The sequence below is a fragment of the Archocentrus centrarchus genome, chromosome 15 (assembly GCF_007364275.1).
Source record: "Archocentrus centrarchus isolate MPI-CPG fArcCen1 chromosome 15, fArcCen1, whole genome shotgun sequence".
NCBI classification, from domain to species: domain Eukaryota; kingdom Metazoa; phylum Chordata; class Actinopteri; order Cichliformes; family Cichlidae; genus Archocentrus; species Archocentrus centrarchus.
Genome location: NC_044360.1, coordinates 12171867 through 12193080, shown reverse-complemented (window position 1 = coordinate 12193080; position 21214 = coordinate 12171867). Strand labels below are relative to the sequence as shown.

Genomic DNA, 21214 nt, shown 5'->3' with positions numbered 1-21214 from the left:
CAAATTTGAGCCCGGACCTCAACATTGCTGAAGCAGTGTGGGATCATCTTGACAGAGAGCAAAACAATGGGCAGCCAACATTCAAAGAAGTGCTTTGAATGTCCTTCGAGAAGCCTGGAGAACAACTCCTGAAGACTACTCACAAAAATTACAAGAAATCTGCCAAAAGGTGGTCATATCAAATATTGACTTTCAGGCTTGTTAGCACTGTACAAACTCAGTTTTTTGCCTTATATACTGCATTTCCATTTATGTTTCAATAAATCACTGAATCTTTTTCCCCAGTACTGTAAAACTTAACTGTATCTCAGATGTGTGATATAATGTCCTGCTACATTTTACAGTGGTTTCCCTAAATGGATCATAAAGCACAAATGGTGACAAGGAAATCCTCTGGGTCTCTTTTAGCCTATCTCGGAAAACTATAAACGGGATTAATGGGAACCTTCTGTTAAGCCTTTTTTTCATGATGGCAACACCTGTTGTATTAGATTTAGTATTGATTTTCTTGTGTATGTTAGTTTTTGGCATTTCTTATACATTTGTCTAGACACATGGAAGCATTAGTGTTTGTTGCTACTCGAGAAATGTTTTATCTTGCCATTAGTGAATACTCCACATTTAGTCTACTGTGTTTTCGGCTTTTAAAGCACTGAGCAAACATTTACTTTTGCCTTCATGTGGTTTCCCATTTGTCTTCTGTTGCTACTGCATATTTTTGGCCTTTTGGGAACACACTGTTTATTGATGGATGGCAGTAGGTCTGAAATTGCTTTTGGAAACTGTAATTCACTTGAAGCATGTCAAAATGCCTTATCAGAAGATTTTATTCCCAAAACAAGGCCACTGTGGGGAAAAATAAAACAATACACAACATTGCTTGCCAAAAATGACTATTTTCTTCACAGAAAAATTACTGAAACACCACAATCCTTTTGATGTATGAGTAAGTAATCTGTTTGGATTTTTTATGTATCCCTCTAGTTTTACCTTAATTGTTAAACTTAACTGAACCAAATTATCATACCACAAAAGCAAGAAATGTAAATTGAATTGCTTCTATATTCAATTTTTATATATTCAATCATTTGTATTTGTTTTGGGAAACCTAAGAGAAGACAAGAGAAGTACCAAAGTAACAGGACAATGCTCAGCATGAGTAATGTGTCAGAAAACTAAACAATAAAAACTTTCATTCCATTCAGTATATCTGACCCAACTTGCATTATAGATTCCTTAATTTCACCATGAGATGGAGGGGAGGCAGGGCGGGACGGCAGAGGACAGGTTAATGGACAGTGGATGAAAGGTGTTCTGGTCAGTTTAAAGATCGCTCTCTCCATATAGGGCCGTGGAGAAGGCAGTGTAGTCTAGTGCCCCGGGTGGTGCTCCATGACCAGTGTAGGGTGGCATCCTCATGATGCAATACTCTGCTTGTTCAGGGGGAAGTTCTCTCCTGAGCTCCTCCACAAGTATGTAAGGCTGTGGATGTGGAAAGATAAGTGCATTTCAGATTCATACTCCCATTTCTAAGATTGTTTGTAAGATAGTACATAATAAATCAGCATGACATGCCAAATCCCTGGAAATAATGACGAGAAGAGATGTGTCTGCTTAAAATATCTGCGCTTATGCCAGTAAGCCCCACACATACCTTATCAGCAGCCAGGATCCGGAAGGATGCCACAACCTGCTCGGCAGTGTCTGTGTCAGCAGTCTCTCTGGTCATAAAGTCGATGAAAGACTGGAAGGAGACGATTCCAGTGCCATTGGAGTCTACCAGCATCATTATACGCGCAAACTCCACCTCTCCCTGAGAAATGCATTAATGAAGAATCACATGTATGTATGAGTGTGTGTAAAAATCAAAGAAAAAATTGCAGAAGTCACTAATAACACAGTTGCATCCACCCAAAAATGAAATATCTTACCAAGTCATATCCCATTGAGATGAGGCACGCTCTGAAGTCATCTGTTTCCATTGCTCCATTCTTCTTCTACAAGCCAGACACCAAATTTCGCCACATTACAATATAAGGAGGAAAGTTTAGTCAGAGAAAAAACACATTAGAGACTGAATAACAAACATTAAAAGCTTTTAATATAGCCTCAAGCATGAATTTTATGAGACTAAAATGTTTTAAGAGACGCTTGCATTGTTTTCTAATGTTTCCTTGTAGATAGGCTACTCTACTATTAAATAAGTTACATAGAGGAAAACTACTGGGTATTTCAGCTTCCTCATCTTTTGGCCTTTTTGATAAAAGGTGAAGATTTCACAATGAATGAGCTTAAAAGAAATCACTGTAACACTGCACATATATGTGCATTCACACTGCAGCTGGGCATTTGGATGCTGGAAACACAGACCCAAAACATTCTTATCAATCACAAATAGCTACAGCACTGTCAGTTTTGTAATGAGGTTGGAATTTGTTGGGTGTATTATCTAAGCTGTTACTCCATCATGGTGGTGTGAGCCAGTCTGTGGCAGTACAGATCTACAGCATGCTTGAGTAAATCCTCCATTATTTGTAGCTTTAGCAAATATACAGTATCTTAGTTTCACAGCAAAAAAGTAATTGTTTATATCCTCTCCTATTGTCTTGATCGGGACTACATCTTCGGATTAAATATAGGGTAAGCAGCAGAACTTTGCTCATGGGGCCATTTGGGATTTGGCATGTTATCTTAGACAGTTCTTAAAAGATGGATGTAGCTTCTGGATCTGAAAAGTGAAGCCAACGCAGCTTAAACCTGCATTCTTTTTCACACAGGTTTATGGCCAGACTTTGTGGCTCGCTTCAAGGAAATAAAATATCATTTAGTAAATTACGATCCCCATTAGACTGAGAAAGGAGGATAAAACAGTGTATGCTCATTGGCTCATCAATCACAAGTCATTAGCTAATGAGCATGCAGTGTCTCTCAGTTTCACAGTGAGATCCAACCATTGCTTGTCACATCCAGTTTCAAAATACCGAGATGGCAATGCCAAAAACACTCAGCTTTACAAGGAGACTGCGCTAACATGTAACATACATATTTTATACAGTTTATGGATGTTACACAAAAATACGATATTAGAATTAACACCTGGGTTCTGATGCCCATCTATCAAAACTGGGCTACCCCCTACTCTGTTTCTGAACTGCTGAGATTGCTTTACATTAGCGACTCAAATAGCGAGAAAAGGACTCTAGTGAAGTGAAACAATATCAAGCTGTACCCTGTCAAAGTGGTTGAAAGAAGATCTGAACTCATTCATCTGCTGCTGGCTGATGCCCTTAGCATCCCGGGTCAGGATCTGGGTCTCAATCTCACTGATAGTTCGGGCGATGGTTGTGAGAAGCAGCTCCCACCCGACACGGATGTGCTGTTGATGTGGTGAGAGGCCAGAAATGTTAACACACTCAGAAAAGTTTTTAAACTGCCTACCCAAGTGTATGTTGATAAACCTACTGTAAAAATTCATGTGAATATATTTGTAAAACTCAATTTCCTGTACCTCCATGGTGTAGTTGGTGTGTTTATTATCAAACACAAGTGACTCTTGGATTAGCTGGTGGTCTCCCTCCAACTTGTCAATATTGGGTTTATAAGCAACAATGACATGCTCGATTTGCTTCAGCTGGGTCATCTGGTCCTCCAGGGTGCCTCCTATCTCCAGGGAGCAGCGCCCTATTTCCTGTTAGGATGGCACATGCAACAAGGTCAGCTTGGGCCAGTTTAGATCATGAGATTATAAGAGAGGGGTCTAAGAGCTTATGGTTTGTTTACTGAATCTGCAAGGAGCCAATTATACATGGCTGAGAGTAATTATACTGTATATCAGAACTAAGGAATTCCATGAAGTGTTTATATATATATATATATATATATATATATATATATATATATATATATATATATATATATATATATATGTGTGTGTGTATAAATATATTTTGAGTGGATTTTCTTGGTAATTTTCAAATGTCATGATCAGCAGGAAAGAAACTGTTATTGTACTTGTCTGTGTGCAATGAATTTGAAAACAATTTTCTTCCATTTCAGGCCTTATTTGATTAGAATTTGCTTATTAAGCCTGTATACTAAACCTCCATCCTGGCCTGTATCCAGGGCCCAATCAGATTAGCCTGGGCAGCAAACTGCCGTCTTAGCCTTTCATGGGCATGCTGGCGTGCCATCTCCTCCTGGAGGGCACTATCCCTCTGAGGAACCAGCTTCTTCACCTAGAAAACATACACGGATGCCCAGAAGAGATACATTATTGCTATTTGTATAAATTACACATTAGTAAGAGATAGAATACTTGGATTGAAAACTTACTCCTAACTGATTACTGACTCCTTCTTAGCCATAAAATATTATCTTATCATTTATTAGTAAACAATGATGGTGTTCTCTGATGCACATAAATGGACAGACACCCACTATCTGTGTAATGACTTTCCGTTAATATACAGTATGAGTCTATAAATCAGTTTAGAAACTGTAGCTACCTTTTCCCACTTGTTGAGAAGCTCTTCAGTGGTGATAGTGCTGTACGGGTTGATAATGCTGGCCCTGATCCCATAACTCTGTGAAATTTTCTGCACCTCATTGTGGATTCCCAAGATGGCCTGTCTCTCCGAATCTGCCTCAGGAAGAGTAGCTTTGAACTGCTCATGAGCTGCGATTAGACTCTGGAAGAGGAAGCAGAAAAGGAAAGTCTTGAAATTTTATGGAAGTATCAATTTTGTCATGAGTGATAAGATTATGTGCTTTTCTTCTGGCTCTGACAAATACAAACATTGCAAACTATACAGTATAACATTTTTTCACTGCAACACAACATTATATATTATGAAACCCAATCATGGGGAAACATTAAATGGGCTTATATGTAAAACTGTTATCATGTTACCAGTCTAAGTCTGCTCTTCTCAGAATACAGTAAGCTCACCTGAACCTCTTCAATAGTATGCACCATGAACATGTCCTGGAGATCCTCCATGGCTCCTTCCATCCAGTTGTTGAAAGGAGCAGACCTCTTGGCAAATTCCAGGAACAACTGATCAATGGTTTCCAGCAGCTTTTCTGTGCGCTGAGAGGATTACCAAACATAACAAGCATGTTTTATCTATGTTCAAATCCTAAAATTGTCACAATATCTAACCACAGCTCAGCGTTACACTTTACCATGACTTAAACACCCTCTCACCTGTTTTGATGAGTGATGGCAGTGCGCATAACTTTCTTTGACTTGTTAACCCCAGCTCCCAAGCCTGGCTTGGTTTTTCCCAACAGAGTCCTTCCCCTCAATAGGAGATAGTTGGAAGTGGGAGATGGACAGAGACAGACCCCTGTCCCTGTCATTCAGACTTAATCCTTGGCCCTTTTCCCAGGCCCTCACACATTTGTGGGTATGGAATGGCCAGCATGGATCAGAGGAAGTGGCTAGTGGGCTTTCAGCCAGTTGCTTTCTGGATAGGACATCTACATCCATTTCTCCTTTATCCCCTCCACCCTTCTATTTTACCTTTCTATGTGGGGCAGGGATTTTAGTGGGGATCCAGTTATCTACTCCTCACAATCCTTTGTCTCTTCAACACTCATGTCATTGACAGACATCTAAAATGCTTTCACTAAAATTTTAATTGAGTTGGCTTTTGATGCAAGTTCAGTGTGTGGAACATTAGCACACTCTTGTGGGGATTTAACGTATACCAAGAAATCCTTGAACTTTTGGCATCTCAGCACCTATAATGGATTCATGCCTAAAGCCTTTGCTACAAATCCCCTTCAGTCATACATTCACAAGTGAAACTTCAATTTTGTTCTTACCTCCAGTGCCTCCCTCCTCTTCTGAGTGAGGGTTCCAAGCTTGTCCCATAAGTCACAGATGCTTTGGCAGCGTTGGTTTACAGCAGCAACATCATGGTAGTCCAGCTCACTAGGAAAAGGAAAATAAACCCAATGTGCCTTTTTATACTTCTGAAAACAGTGCTCCATCCACTCACCAGCACTGATTAGAGTTATGGGTAAAGTGTAAAGAGCATCAAGTGGTAAATGTCTGATAGCCAAATATATAAATCACACTGCATGAGAAAGTTGTATTAAGTTGCATGTAAAACCTTTTTGAATACCCTTTTTGTCAGAAAAAATTGGGAAGCTAAGAAGATTTCAAGTTAACTTTGAGTTAACTTTAACACATAAGAAAACAGAACATTTTTGATGCCGTGTCTTAGAAGGAAAATACAAAAAGCACAGAGGGTTCAAAACTGCTTGAATTAGTATTCAGTAAAGTTTAAACACTCAATTTCAGAAACATGCACAGTCACAATGTTGACGCTCCATCACTGCATTCCCTCCAAAAGCTGAACTCTTAGAGAAAAGTTTAACTGACCTCAAAGGAAAACAGTAAACAGGGTTCATGTAACATTTTATTGAAATGCCATTCAATTCAATAGAAATGTCAAAATACACAAAACTGTAAGCAGCAGGAATTACAGAGAAGCATTTATCTTCAACTGCTTTAACTCTATCCAGACCCGGGGGGGGGGGGGGCTTTTGAGGCCCGTACCAACTTTCACATCTTATAACTCTTGAACGGCTTAAGCTAAAACCACCAAACTTGGTGACTTTTCCTAACATTTATCTGGCAACAATTCTATGATAATGAGTCAAGTTTAACACATTTGCTGCTTCCATGGTGATGACTTTTTGACAGGCATGCTTTATAAAATTTACTGCTTTTGCTTTAATCGGTGTAGTTTGCGGGTTTTCTTGTTTAACTGCACTTTTTTTTTATTACATTAAAAACATTCTGTGTAATTTATGCAACCTTTATTAATTAAAGTAACTGATTAAAATAATTTATGCTAATTTGGTGGCTACACGGAAGGTCAAAATCCAAGATGGCGGATCATATTCATCATATTCTTACTGTAACAAGAAGGCAGTTATTTGTTACAGAAGTAAAGATTACTGAATGTTCCAGTTCCACTTGTGTTGAATATGACATGTTATGAGACGTTTAAGCCATTTTTCAATATATATTTTGGTGTAGTTGCCATTGCTAATGACAACAAATATCTTAGACGACACTGACACTTTATCAGATGTGCATTCTATTCAAGTTTTCTTGTATACCTCTGATTGTTAAGGGAATATTGTATTACGACAGTTTCAACCAATTCTCATTCCCTGGTGGCGATATCTTAAATAGTTTGGGAGTTGTGAGGCTTAAAAGTGGTGAGCCTCAAAAGCCCGGTCCAAAAAAGTCAGGTCTGAATAGTGTTATGCAATTTTAAAAAACAGAGTCCTGTTAATCTTTGGTCCTATGGCCACTGGGAGAGTCGCCTGGGAACCTAGGTCTCAGTGGGGGTTGGCTAAAGCTGGCTGGGATGTGGTATCCCTCACAGCAGGCTTTATTCTGATGAACTCTGTTAGCCTCATGTTCAGCATGGAAGTGTGGAACTATGCCATGAAGAAGCTGACCAGTCAAGAAGAGGAATTACAGGTTTGAACGAAATGGTGTCTCATGGTATTGAAGTTGCTCCAGCTGGGGTATAATGAAAACCTTGGTCTTGTGTTTCCTCTTGCTTCACTTTGATGCTCACAGACAGCTGCATAATTGCTCAACTCACCAGGTTGCAAGAAGGTTCAAAAGAGAGAGGTGATGAAAATTCAAGCCCGTAGGTGACCCCCCCCCCCCCCCCCCCAAGTTACCATGCTCAACTTCATCATAATCAAGTTCACCAGCAAGAAATTGAGGTTGAGTTGCTCCAGAGACTGAGTAGGTATCTGTAGACTGCTCCACATTTCACAACCAGAAACTGAATTTTGCGCTGAATTCTTCAGAATCTGCTTCAGGTCTAGAATTTACTTCTGACCTCACTGGGTCATACAAAAATGACAGAACAGAATCATTTGGGCGGGTAGGTGGAGGAGGGAGTGAGCCATAAGGAAGGACAGAATGCACTTCTGTGTTAGAGAACACATCCTTCTCAGGATCAGTCTGGCTCCAGCCTAGGAGGAAATAATGCTTAAGGTAAGCATCCACATATTAACTTTGAAGATAACTTAAATCTGTATGCATCCCAGTGCATTATAGTCTCAGTGAAGTTGGAGCCTTACCTTTAGCACAAAAGCCGAAGGAATTCCAGCCAGCAGTGAAATCAGGATCAACTGATCACAGAGGAAAAAAACATAGTCAAAAACTCAAATACATTAAATAAATGAAAAACAAATAAATAAACAGCAATTTAAAAATTACATACCCTTCAAAACCCAATTAGCCATTTTGGTCAGCAGCTGAAGCATTCTCTTCTTTCCTCAGAGCGCGTTCAAATATAAAACAGCAAATGCTCTGTAGTCAATTGCAGGCTGAGAAGTTAGCATCACAAAGTTGTCTATCATTGTGTACTGGTGTACTGGATTCGTGTGAGCCACACCTTTCATCTTTCTGCTGACTTGTATTTAAAATCTTAACTAAGAATAACTCTAATGACTATCTAACCTCTCTCCCGGCACTGAGTGATTCTTAAGTGGTCAACAGTTAACTCACATGCAATTTGGGGTGCATGACCCACAGCTTTTTTTTTTTTTTCCTCTGTGAGAGCGAGGCAGTGACCTTTATTGCTTGTTATCTGTAATTTAGCCCAGTAATCACTGTACGGTTATCAAGTGTCTAAAGCATATATTAATAACAATAATAACAAATAATTAAAATTTAATTGACATGAAAAAGAAAACAAGATTATTTTAGTTTATTTTATTTCCCCGTCCTGGATTTTAGTGATACGTGACTGCATACATCTGCTGTTGGAAGTGCATACTTTAGTTCCTGTGCAATGGCAGCAATCTGCTCCACTCTGTCCTGGTGGGCTGCCAAGTCACTCTCAAAGGCCTCGTGTTTTCGAAGCAGTGCTCTGATTTCTGTCAGTGTGGCTGTTTCATAGTCCTTCTGGGAAAGGATCAGTTCTTTGCCTGAATGTCACATATGAGAAAAGAACATCAAGATAAATATTAGGTTAGACTGAAACACAGTTCTTTTCTGGTCATTGCACATGTAGAAATTAACTTTCAGTAACAATCTAATCTAAACACTAAAATACAGTTTGAGAAGCGGAAATACAGATGACTGTAGATAAAGTGCTAATTAGCCAAGACAAACATGCAGACCTATAGACACGGAAAAGGAAAGATGGAGACAATCAAAAAGCTAAATATATAAACTACAACTGACCGCTGGCCCAGTTCTCATGATTGGTTGCTTTTTGGCGAAACTTTTCTGCCAGGTGGTCCACCCTCTCAAGCCTACGGATCTCTGTAAGAAGCCACTCCTCGAACCCTTTCTCTGCCTGCTCCAGGCCCTGCCATGCACTGGCTATGTCCTGTCAACACAATTAATGTGAAAAGTCATATTTTAAACTGACTCTCAAGATGTTTTGATTCATTTCTAAATCTGAAAATTTTATAAATAACCAGTTTTATTCATTTTATTTCATTATTATCATTATCTCATTTTCGTCAAGTTGAAAGCACTCACACTCTTTAATGTGTGAGTGCTTTTCTGCTTTTTGCTAGGCCTGTCTGTACCACAAGAGAATTTACTGAAAGACTTGGGAAAAAAATAAACAGTGGTGCACAGTCACAAACAAATTGACCGTTATTTATAACTGGAGAAAAAATATGAAATAGTGACTTACAGATACCATCTTGCCCTCAGAGGGCATAAAGGCAGGCCGATTGCTGATGCGCAACTTGGTCTGAAGGGTGTTGAAGTTAATTTCCAGCTGGCACTTCTCCTGCACCTTAGGGGGCTTGTGCTGGCGCCTGTAGTCCCTGAAATCCTCCAGCTTCCGTTGCATCTCTGCCATGGTCTTCTCTGGAGTCCGGTTCTCCAGCCAGGGAGTGGTGCGGCGGATCCACTCCAGCAGCTGGAAAACACAAGGACAACATGGGAATAAGTGGAGTGGCAAGAGAGCGGTGATGAATAATTAATTTTTTCAGCAGATGGGTCTCAGCTTGTCAGAGCAGTGAGATACTTGAGTTGAGGGAAGAAATGTGTATTTTTTTTTCCTTGCCTTTTTATTTTGAACTACTTCAATAGGTCATAATAAACAGAGGACGAACTACATTATTCAGTTATCCATGAAGTATATCACTTAAAAAAAATCCAAGATTTCATGACACAGTGTCATCATTATATTTAAACTTTACCTCACTGGCCAGTCTCTCATATTCCTCCATCAGTTTCTCATTCTCTTGGTTTACTCCAAGCACCTTACAAATCCTGTTGGCAGCAGTCTCTGCCTGAGAGCACAAGGGACAATGATGATGTAATTAGATCAGAAAACTAAGACAGCCAGCCATGCGCCTACAGAGCCTTTTTAAGACAGCTAATAACATTATCTTAACTGATTTTTTAATCAGTATGCCAAGTCTAAATCAAACTGAGTATAGTATATTCTGCATTTGACTATGTTCTCAGAATACTATGGTGCTGTTGAAAAGAGACAGATGAAACTACCTGCTCAGCTCCAGCAAAAGCATGGTAAAAGCAGGACACATAGGTCATGATAGCTCTCTCATCGGGCTTGGGGGTGTTGATGATATCTGTGGCATCAAGAGGGATGAAAAGTCAAGGTGGCAAAATGAATCCAAAGGAAACTACAACTACAGTGGAGAATAGAGGGAGATATGTTTTTTTTTTTAATCATTTTTAGCTGTGCACAGATATATCTCTGCAAAAATGTGGTTAAATCTGAAGATAATCATAAGGGACTGAAACTTATGTGGTTGGTAGTTAGACCCCTGCCAAAGAGACTAGCACAAAACAGCAGATGTACACACAGGTACAATCACATTGTTAGCACGTGCTCCCTATAACACGACATGAGAAAACTCATATTGGGTTTAATATTACCCTCTGCATCCAACATTTTTGGAATGTCCAGGTGTTTTTCAGCTATGTCAAAAGCCAGGTTCAGGTTCCCCAGAGGATCATCCTAAATAAGGAAACACAACATGTCACTGCACACCAATGCCACAATTGGAAAAAAACAAAACAAAACAAAACAACAACAAAAAAAAAAAACACTGAAAATCCATGCTATGGAGGCACATTATACTTGATGGCCACAAAATCTACATGCACATTTACTATCACTCAAAGCGCAATCAAATACATCTTTATTTGCAAAACCTTAGAAGTGACTTTTTTTAAGTTTTCAAATGAGCTAAATACCATCTTGAAGGAAAAATCAATTGTCAGTAAGTCATTTTCTCAAATCAATAGCATTTCTTAATCTTCATTTACCCATTATTATGACTATTACTGATTTTTTTTTCTTTGTTTGATTAAGCAATTGATGTTTAAGTCTCTTGCATGTCAAAGCGACAAATTTAAGATAAGAGTTGATGAAAATGGGGAACACCTATTAATCTATAACCAGCTGGTTATGGGTTAATTAATTATATATGATATACATCTCTTTTTCCTTTTTTTTCTTATTTTTGGAAAAAATCATTTTAATCAAATGCATTTCTCTTTTCTCATATAAGTGACTATGACAGGAGGAAAGAATTGTTTAACAAGATGGGAGCTGTGCCTTGAGCCAATAGCTGACAGTGAACCCTTTGCTGCCGATGTTGCTGTCATTGAGAGTGCAAGGGGGTAAAGGGATCATACTATCATGCTGCTATTGTCCCTATCACTGTACCGCTGTTCTATAAAGGTAGAGGGAGGGGGTGGCACACAACATGACAGGTCCAGCTGCTCACAGATCCAGTGCAGGAAAGATAGATAGATGGATTGGCTGGTAAACTGATGGGATGGAGGAATAGAAATAAGAATACCCTGGGCCTTCTGTGTGTGTGTGTGTGTGTGTGTGTGTGTGTGTGTGTGTGTGTGTGTGTGTGTGTGTGTGTGTGTGTGTGTGTGTGTGTGTGTGTGTGTGTGTGTCCCTGACAAGAGCTGTCTTAGCAGGCTTAAACTCACTCACCTGGAGCCAGATTCAAAAGCTGCCTGATGCACAATGCAACTGTCTCCTGGCAGCATGAGCAGAACTGAAAAAGCTGGGGTGGGACTAAGTGTGTGAATATATAAGACACAGAAAGATTGAATAAAAGGTTGTAGCAAGAAATAGTGTACTGTGGTACGTGTACTGCATTGTCCATTTGCATCTTCATATATACTCTGATTATTTTCTCATTTTGAAAATGAACACAGTCCTTGCGGTGGTTAATAAATATCACTGCACTATTATGACCGTGATGTGTATAGACATCTTCCTGACTTTTATGTGCACCAATGGCCTCTAAATAAGGAATACGACGTGACAGCATGAACAATAGCAGAGGTAAAGCTAAGCCTGAGCTCTGCAGGGACTAAGCTCATGTTTCTGTGACTATTCAGGGTCGACTCCAATTCAGGCCAGTGAGTTATGTGCAGAAAGGTGAGTGCCTCCAATCCCAGAACGAATGAAAACGTCACTCTTCATAGCTTTCCACAGTGGTTCATCTGCTATATATTTACAGTAAAAGGAAACATATGGCCCGAGTAAACTAAATGTTCCTGTTTGAGGTCAGCTATACTGGCTGTGATTTTTTTTTAAGACTTAAAAAAGGCACTTAAAAAGAAGAAAAACAGCTTTATATGAAAGCACACCTGGCAGTAAAAGCATTCAACACTTCAAACACTACTACAGCAGCCTTGGCCTTTCCATCTCACTAACACAGCACCTTCTCCCAGGAGAGAAAAGTTTACTTGTATATTATCGTTACTTGACACACAGGGGAGGGCTGTCAGCTGTGCTCTCTAGCTCTGCAAAACACACAGCAAATAAGCAGCTCACCAAGGCTGTCACCTGTTAAATACACAAATAATATGAATCCCGAACATCCACTGAGCCAGAACATTTAAACGAGACATATATGTTCACCCTAAAATGCTTCACACTGATATGCTAGCCATTAAGCAGGTTTCAAATGAATGAGAAAAGCCAAGTCTCTTCAGGGCATAGAGAGGCCACATATCTCCACCATGTGCCAACCTCTTGTGAATAAGGGAGCTTTTTAAATCTAATCTTGTAATGGGCGCAGCAGGTTGCACAAAAGCAGAGCAATAAAACTGAAATAAAAGTTGCGGCTTTTCATGCTAATTATGATGAAACTGTGTACTAAGTAAACCGATTCACTTAAGCATAATGAAGCATGAGGCGACACTAAACGAGTGCACTTACGATAAAGAGAAACACATCCATAAATTGAAGCAGCATCATCACCATTATCCAAATAACAAACATTAATAACACAACACAGTGGACTTCCCATAAACAGCTTATATCACATCTAATTATTGGAGTGTGCATCTAGTCCTGTGAAATGCCACATATTTCTAAGAATATCCAAAAGAGACACAACACAGCACCTCAGGATCAAACATTAAAACACAAATCAGTTAGTCAAACAGGTGACCACTGCAAGTGAGTTATTAGCAGAGGAAAGTGGTTCAATGCCATATACTTGTAGTACCAGATAAAGACTACTTTTCTTAAGTGTTTCAGTGCATGAGTTACTATTTCCCCCAAAATAGCCCAAGCTGCCTGTTTTCATTTTGTCTGTTCAAACTGTGATAAAATTGGTAATTCTGTGGAAATTGTGTTAGTGTGTGAGCCTGAAACACAGCACCCCAGTTATGAGCAAAACCTCACGACACCTTGTTGAGCTTAGAGTAGTCGAGCAGGTCGGGTCTGTGTCTATGAATCAGGGCACAGAAGGCCAGGCCATCCTTCCAGCTTCACCAGCCAGCGAGTACAGACAATCAACATGTCAGGTCACAAAGATGAAATTTCTACAGTCCAGCTCCAACATTTGCCATTAAAGATGAAACAGCACTACATGATATTACACTAGATTATAGACAACCTAGTTTACAGCATTTAAAAATCAGTGACTCCGATTTAGTGTGCAAGACTTACCTGACATGGAAGTTTTGGACATTAACATTCCTGTAGGGGGCAGTCTTTCTTTGACACCACAGAAGAAGACCTTCCTTGGCAGATGTTTCTGAGGAGAACATGAATGTAATGAGGTAGCTTTTTTAAACATGTGGTCAGCTTTGTTAATACACATAATACACACTGTGCGATGATGTATCATAAAACATATTTTTGCACACGTAAAATCCCCAAAAACGTGCTTTTTAAATACTTTTATATAGTGGGGAAGTTTTTTTCTTTATATAAAAAAAATGCACACCAAAGTAAAATCAAAGTGTTTAATTTACCCTAGCATAAAGTACACTTTGTTTATGAACTGGCCAGAAACAAGAGTACGGCATCAGCTTGTATTAAATAAGGGAGTCCAGTCCAGGAGCCTTAACTATATGTGGACCAATTGCAATTGTGTGCATAGTCAGCACCCAAAATATCCATTTTATAACAGGAAAATCCTGGCGTGTTGACATGTAGCTTTAAGTATCCATATGTTCCTACATTCTTTGTACACAGTGACTACAGTGATAATCTCACCTTCCACAGAGATGTCCTGAATGGCAAAGCGGAGGATTATAGTCCAAATCATTCCAAGAGTCATCTTTACATTCCCATCCACAATCTCTGAACCAAAAAAAAAAAGCTGTTACATTCAGTCTACAGTAAATTATATGATAAAATATAAATTCCTGGTTCCAACCTTTTCATCCCTAAATTGATAAATTCTAGTATATTCATATGCAGATTGTGCACAGGTACCTTCAGCTCCTATTGAAACCAGTTTGACTCCTTTACTTGTGATGAAGTCCAAAGCTTTGTTAACATTTGCAATCTTGTGAAAACGCATCTTCCCTCTGTCTGGCTTGGGTAACCTCTCTCCTGCAAACATAACACAGTGTGCATTTAACCTAAACTAACATCACAAAGAAAGAAAGATCACCAGAACACGTAAAACAAGAAAAGGAAAAGGAAATATCTGGTTTTAGTGCTCCAACCTGAGATAACTTCCAGCAGCAGCATGAGTTTGAGTCCATTCCTGAAGTCCTCCTCAATGTTTTCAATTTGAACACCAGCTTTCCTCAAGTGGGAGTTACACCAGGCTGTGAAGGTCTAACAGAAAAAGGGATTCCCAGCTTCATAAAAATGGGATTTGATTAAAAAAAATAAAATAAAACTAATGTGCAGCATTCAGTGTAGTCTTCTTCACTTTTGGTGAAAAATTGGTTTAACTGGCAGTTATATTCACTTCTAAAAATTTGTGACATTCCTCTAAACAAACTGGGGTAACTAACAGCTTAACAAGACCAGTGTTGTATTTTGAGGTTAATCTTCCATTAGTGCTAAATTTCAACATTTCCTACAATGGTTCCATGGCTAACACCTATCAGAACAAATGTACTCCATGTTTGGTACTCAAATACTGTAAATCAAGTTAAGACAGGATCATTATCTTTTGCCTATTTTTATAAAGCCTCTATCATTAGCCAGCAGCAGGGTTCACGGGCGCTCAGCACTGTAAGGATGAAAGCCGGGAGCCGACCACAGAGAGCATTCCAGCTGATATAAGGTGATAAATTTAGACTGCTCTGCTGTGCCTCATGATAAGAGACCGGGAAGAACAACGTCAAAATGTCCCACTGTGTCAACATGAGTGAAAATGTCACGTGGACGCAGAACAAGTTTTCCCCTCACGTCACTTTCTGTCACTATTTTGCCACTTAGAATATGACACGTTGATATGTTACAGCTGCATGGAGATAGCTCTATCACAGTAAACGTGTGCCGTCCTTCCAGGGCACAGGCATTACTCTGCTGAAGTGTGGAGACAACCCCGGACTGAATGAATGATGGGAGCACTAAAAATTCTCATTTAAAATAATTTGAAGGATATGCCATAAGGATAAATAATGGATCTCTGGGTGTCTTATATATTAACCTCTGTCATGTAGAAAATACAAACATTTACAAAGCTCACTACCCCAGGCTAGAAATTAAGTTTCTATTAGGGCTGCTTGATTATAGCAAGAGAGATAAACATCATAATCACAGTTATTTTGGTCAGTACTGATATCATGATTATTGAACACGATTACTCACAGACTTTGAGAAACAGGGGATTTATTAAACTTTTAAAACAGAAGAAAATGATCTTTTTAATTGAGTGGATTTCCTTGAACTTTAATTACAGTCAGCACTCTAAATAAATAAATAAATGTAAAATGAAATAAATCTGCCACAGACTGGCAGAGAATGAATTTGGGCTTTTGCGGAGGGGCAGAAATGAAGAAAAAGGATGGGCTGAAAAGCAATATGAGGGCAGTATTGCAAAACAGTGTGCCACAGTAATCATTTCATCTTGATTTATTTTACCAATAATTATTGGTAGACAAAATTGCACAAAAAAATGTGATTTTTGCACAGCCCTAGTTTCTATGTTTATAGATGCCTGAATCAATGAACTAATCAACTGCATGCTGGTCTATAATGTAAGCTATGTGGGCTACACTCCCTGATAACATTTTTCACTTATATCTTCCAACTTCACTAACAACAAATAGGCCAGAATGAAAGAATTTATTGTCTTTTAAAATATTATCTACAAAGTTATTAAACGCGGCTCATTTTTCGGGAGAACATACAGACATAAAAAGGGTTTGCTTTTGCATTTTTTTTACTTTAAACTTCATTTCTTTAAAAAAATAAATAAATAAAAAATATTATATATATATATATATATATATATATATATATATATATATATATATATATATATATATATATATATATATATTGTGAAAAAATTATTTTGGTCCCTTTAGACAGAGAAAAATATCAAATCTAATATTTATCTAAAAATAGAGGCACAGAAGAACATTTTAAATGAGCTAATTTTACTTTTTCATGAGGGCACTTGCACACTGTGTAGATTTGATTAGATGTGAATAAATAAATACTGCAGAGTGACAAGGGGAAAATATTTTAGGACTTTCCAGCACTGATCCACAGACAACCTTGTACCCAGTAGGGTTGCATATGTCCAGCCAGCCACTCAGCTTCACACACCCCCTGGGTGCCTGAGCAAAATCAGAATATTACAGGCTTTAGAGTAAAGGCCATCCCCATTCCAAACTGAGTGAGTCCCTGGGGTGTGTGTGAGACAATGAACCACTGCCTTCCCTGTTAAAAAACGTTGTCTGCTGGTCCTCCAAATTTGGCTCGGCCACAGTCGCAGAACCCTACTTTCCAAGCTTTCCCCACCCTCTACTGCCCAGTGACGATTAAAGCTAAAAATATTTATGAATCACATCCAGTGAGGACCAACCCTGTCACTGAACTGACGGATGCCTTTGTGGGCTCACTAGGTCAGAGGCTGGCAGGCTGAGACCTGGAGGATGGAAAATAAATGTGAACTGGATGCTTAACATTTTGGAAAGACCTAGCCACATCAATGGATCATGGATCACTATTTTCACTTGGTTTAACTTACATGAGGACACTCACTATGTGTCCATAACACTTCTGCACTTTCGCTCAATGAAACCCAGCACCCTGGCAGTGCTTACTCGGCTCTGTCTCTGTAACATGAATGGGCACTGATGCCTTCATCAATCTACTTGATAAACCTGTCTGAGTTAGGTAATAGATTCAAAAAAAGCTCTGCATAAGCAATGACATACAGCACCCACAACTGGAAATGAAATAAGCTCATTACACTGTGACATAAAAGAAAATATTTAGGGAAAAATGACAAAAAATGATCCCTAATAGAGCAGTTTTGTCACTTTTTCATCAAACAAAAGCTGCATGTACCCACAACTGGAACTGAAATAAGCTCATTACACTGTAATATAAAAGAAAATATTTAGGGAAAAGTGACAAAAAATGATCCCTAATAGAGCAGTTTTGTCTCTTTTCATCAAACAAAAGCTGCAGCAATGCTGCTGCTAATATTGAGTGTCAAACTGGGGCACAAAGCAACAAAAAGCCTCAAACCACTCTCCAGTGGCCACTTATCAACTCAAAATTATAATCACCAAAAAGATAAACTGTGGAAAAATATAGCTGTGTTGTTGCTGCCTAGTGTTGCCAAAAATACACGGTTTTATCATTCCTGTGCAGGCCACAGGAGGTTACAGAGGGCATGGAAGAGTTGATGGACTCCAGTTGTGCAAAGAGTTGCAGCATAAGGCCCAAGCCAATTTTTAAAGCCCTAAAACCAACTGACAGTGTAGGAGGCCGAGGCTATATTGAGTCGAGCTGGTGCTGGTACAATTTTTCTGCGTGGTTTCTATAAACAAAAGAATTCCGCACCAAGGACACTGGATTAACCCTACTAATGCCTTTTGGTCCCGAGGTTAAAATTAGATGGAGCGTCCACTCTAATCCCAAGAGCGTCATCATGTGTTAGAAGCATCTGTTGACAGCTCGCATTCCGCGCGTATCAGTGGACAGGCAACAGTCTGGAGAGCCGCTGGAAGTCACAGCTATTGTTAGCTGGTACCCACCACCGCATCCGTCCGTCAAGCCTCCCATCACTTTTTGGCACAACCCCGGACCCCGTCTGAGTCAGGTCTGCGGCATGAAGCAAGGACCATACCGGAGGTTAACCGATGTCATCTTTAAAAATAAAACTAAACGTTACGTTTCCCATAGGTCGGGGAAGTAACCTCAAAAGTGTGGAAAGGCCACTAACCCATTGAGGCAAACTTTAAACTGCAACTCGAATTTCTAGTTGTGGTTATTTAACTTGGTTACCTATATAACTTGCTCTTCATTCCACTTAACTATAATCTAGGCAATATCTATCAGTGCCAAGAATAAAAGTTATCGTTTCTTGGCTACTTTATTGGCTGCTCTATCCCGACATACACGTACAAACTGTTAAGAGGTCAAAATATCTCAATAGCAGACGACTTATTACTGTGAACCCACTGAACTGGTGTTTTATTTTGAAAAGGTTAGCCGGAAGTTTAGCTCTCTGTTAAAGTCTGCTTAAAATATCTGCCATCCTCTTACCGTCAGCCCCAAGTTGTGAGCAAAACCGAGTACAAGGAAGTTTTATACGGAAATATTACAAACTTTTTATTTTTTAACTTTAAAAATTTGAGTTACATAATTCTGAGTAAATACGGGTATAGTTACTTCATTTCTCTATTAAACAACAGTAGCCTGTTAACGTTAAATAGTTTGGGCTTTTGTATTTAGAAACAGGCGAATTTTCTTTTACGTACTTTCCTCTGCTGTTGTTCCCAGGCAGGGTCGAGTAACATGTCCCGGTCCCACTCTTCCTCCTGCATCATGTACTCTTCCTCGTAGCCGTTATCATAATGCACCGTGGTTTCCACCTGGGTCATCATTTTGCCGTTACTTTCTCTTTTTTTCCTTCAAAAGTGAAACGCGTGTTAATCTTCAGACTCTGGGAGATTTATGTCTAACTGCTGAGGACCGGAAAATGTTCCTCTCTTCACCGAGCTGTTCCTCTTTTCTTTCTCAATCACGCTATCACGCTTGCCCTTGTCCTCCCGACCTGACAGACGTCTGGCCCTGGTTGCCACAGATGAACAACAGACAGTATCATTAGTACTGGACGATCACGTGATGTCTTCATGCCTTCCCCCAAAATTCCCATCTCTCACACACACACACACACACACTGCAGCAGGCCAGTTTATTGTCTTCAAAGCAATAAAATATACTTTATTGTAGAAAAAGGGAAACAAAAATCTAAACTATAAACACCAAAAAAAAAAAAACCTGCTTTAGGACATATAAATAGAAATACCTCTTGCTTGATAAATCCAACATAGTTTACAGACTGAAAGTACTGGTCACACTCTTCCAAATCTACCAGAATGAATCACTATTTGGCCCCGTTATGGGACAATGTAGTGTATCTACTGCTTGTTTATTTTCTTAACATAAACACTGAGACAATCAGGATGAATACCAGAAAAAAAACACAACAAAAATATAAAACGAATTTTATGCAGTGTTGAGATGTATGCAACTTGTTGTACCCATGCATGTGTGCACAATACATTTTATTTGTAATAGTGAAACCATTCAAATGAGTGAAACAGTGGCATTGAGGCAGATCAACAACATGTGATAATTTATTGCATAGACAGCTTGTAACTAAAACCAGTTCTGGTTCTTTACACAGCTTACAGGGAATAAAGTGTGTTCACCACATCCCCGCACCCACTACCCCCCCAAAAAAATCAACATCTTGAACTGTGCTCATAATTTTCAGTTCTTTGGAGTCTGATTATGTTTTCAAATCCATTAAGTCCTTTGATTCCTGCACAGCACTATCTCGGGTTTTTATGGTAGCTGATACTGATCCCATATGTTAATAAAAAAAAAAGAGATTCAGTGAAACTACTGTGTGAGAGTACTCAGTACTCTGTAAAACCATATGCCAGTAAAAGCTCATCAAACTGAGTTGTTTGCAGTGTAGCCCCTTAACTGGCAAGGGCCCGGTGACGGGCCGTTTGTAGTCCCTTTTATATGGCAGGCTAGACCCTCCCATTTTTATTGACACGTCATTCGGCCAATCATGTAACTGGCTGCACCAAATCACCTGACAAAGCTACGTGACGCCCTCTGAGTATTATTGGCTCTGGGAAACCCATTTCTTAACATGATTGGCCGAATGAGGTGTCAGTCAAAATGGGCGGGTCTAGCCTGCCATATAAATGCACTTCATTCGGCCGGCGGACCAGACGCAGCCAGTTAATAGGCTATGAAATGGGTTGTTCAGAGCCAATAATAACCAGAGGGTGTTATGTAGTTTTTGTCAGGTGATTTTTTTGCTGCCAGTTAAGGGGTTAATATTTTAGAATGCTTCAAAGATCCTCATAGCTCATTTTCTCAAAAATTGTAATGCCCAAGTGCTGTTAAAGAAATTAAAGAAATACAATGAATCCGACAGGCCTCTTACAAATGTGAACTGTCCCTTTGAGGTTCAAACTGAAGGGACATAAGCTGTTCCCAACAGTCAATACAGAACAATAACCTCACTGCAAGCTAAAGTTCATTCAGAGTGCAAACAAAAGAGGCTCAAGTGTTTCTCAAAAACCATCCAACAAAACCTTATGAACCTGTCATCTTGGCACAGTAATGCCAATACAGTCCAGGAGCTTGACATTAACCCAAACAAAATCTCTGAACAATGACTAACAAGTGGAGAGAAAAAAAAAAATCAGTGTTTATAGAAAGGAGGT

General features: G+C 39.2%; 1 protein-coding gene across 4 annotated transcripts; it reads right to left on the bottom strand.

Moving 5' to 3' along the window:
* Window positions 1-169: 169 nt before the first annotated feature.
* On the bottom strand, window positions 170-19549 carry actn2b (actinin, alpha 2b). Of its 4 annotated transcripts, XM_030747764.1 has the most exons (22): window positions 19457-19522; window positions 19220-19370; window positions 14984-15098; window positions 14748-14867; window positions 14526-14612; window positions 13974-14061; window positions 13712-13790; window positions 10919-11000; window positions 10523-10608; window positions 10213-10305; window positions 9699-9929; window positions 9236-9383; window positions 8826-8976; window positions 5830-5938; window positions 4949-5089; window positions 4506-4688; window positions 4101-4235; window positions 3509-3688; window positions 3230-3376; window positions 1932-1997; window positions 1655-1813; window positions 170-1482 (listed from the first exon to the last, which is right to left on the bottom strand). In XM_030747764.1, the coding sequence occupies exons 2-22, from the start codon at window positions 19343-19345 to the stop codon at window positions 1324-1326; spliced, it is 2685 nt and encodes an 894-aa protein (XP_030603624.1). In that variant the 5' UTR covers window positions 19346-19370; window positions 19457-19522; the 3' UTR covers window positions 170-1323. The 4 variants fall into 4 exon arrangements, with proteins under 4 accessions (XP_030603624.1, XP_030603623.1, XP_030603625.1 ...); XM_030747763.1 differs by having other exon boundaries at window positions 19220-19549; XM_030747765.1 differs by lacking the exons at window positions 13712-13790; window positions 14526-14612; window positions 14748-14867; ... (1 more) ...; window positions 19220-19370; window positions 19457-19522 and having other exon boundaries at window positions 13974-14028.
* Between the last annotated feature and the right edge of the window lie 1665 nt (window positions 19550-21214).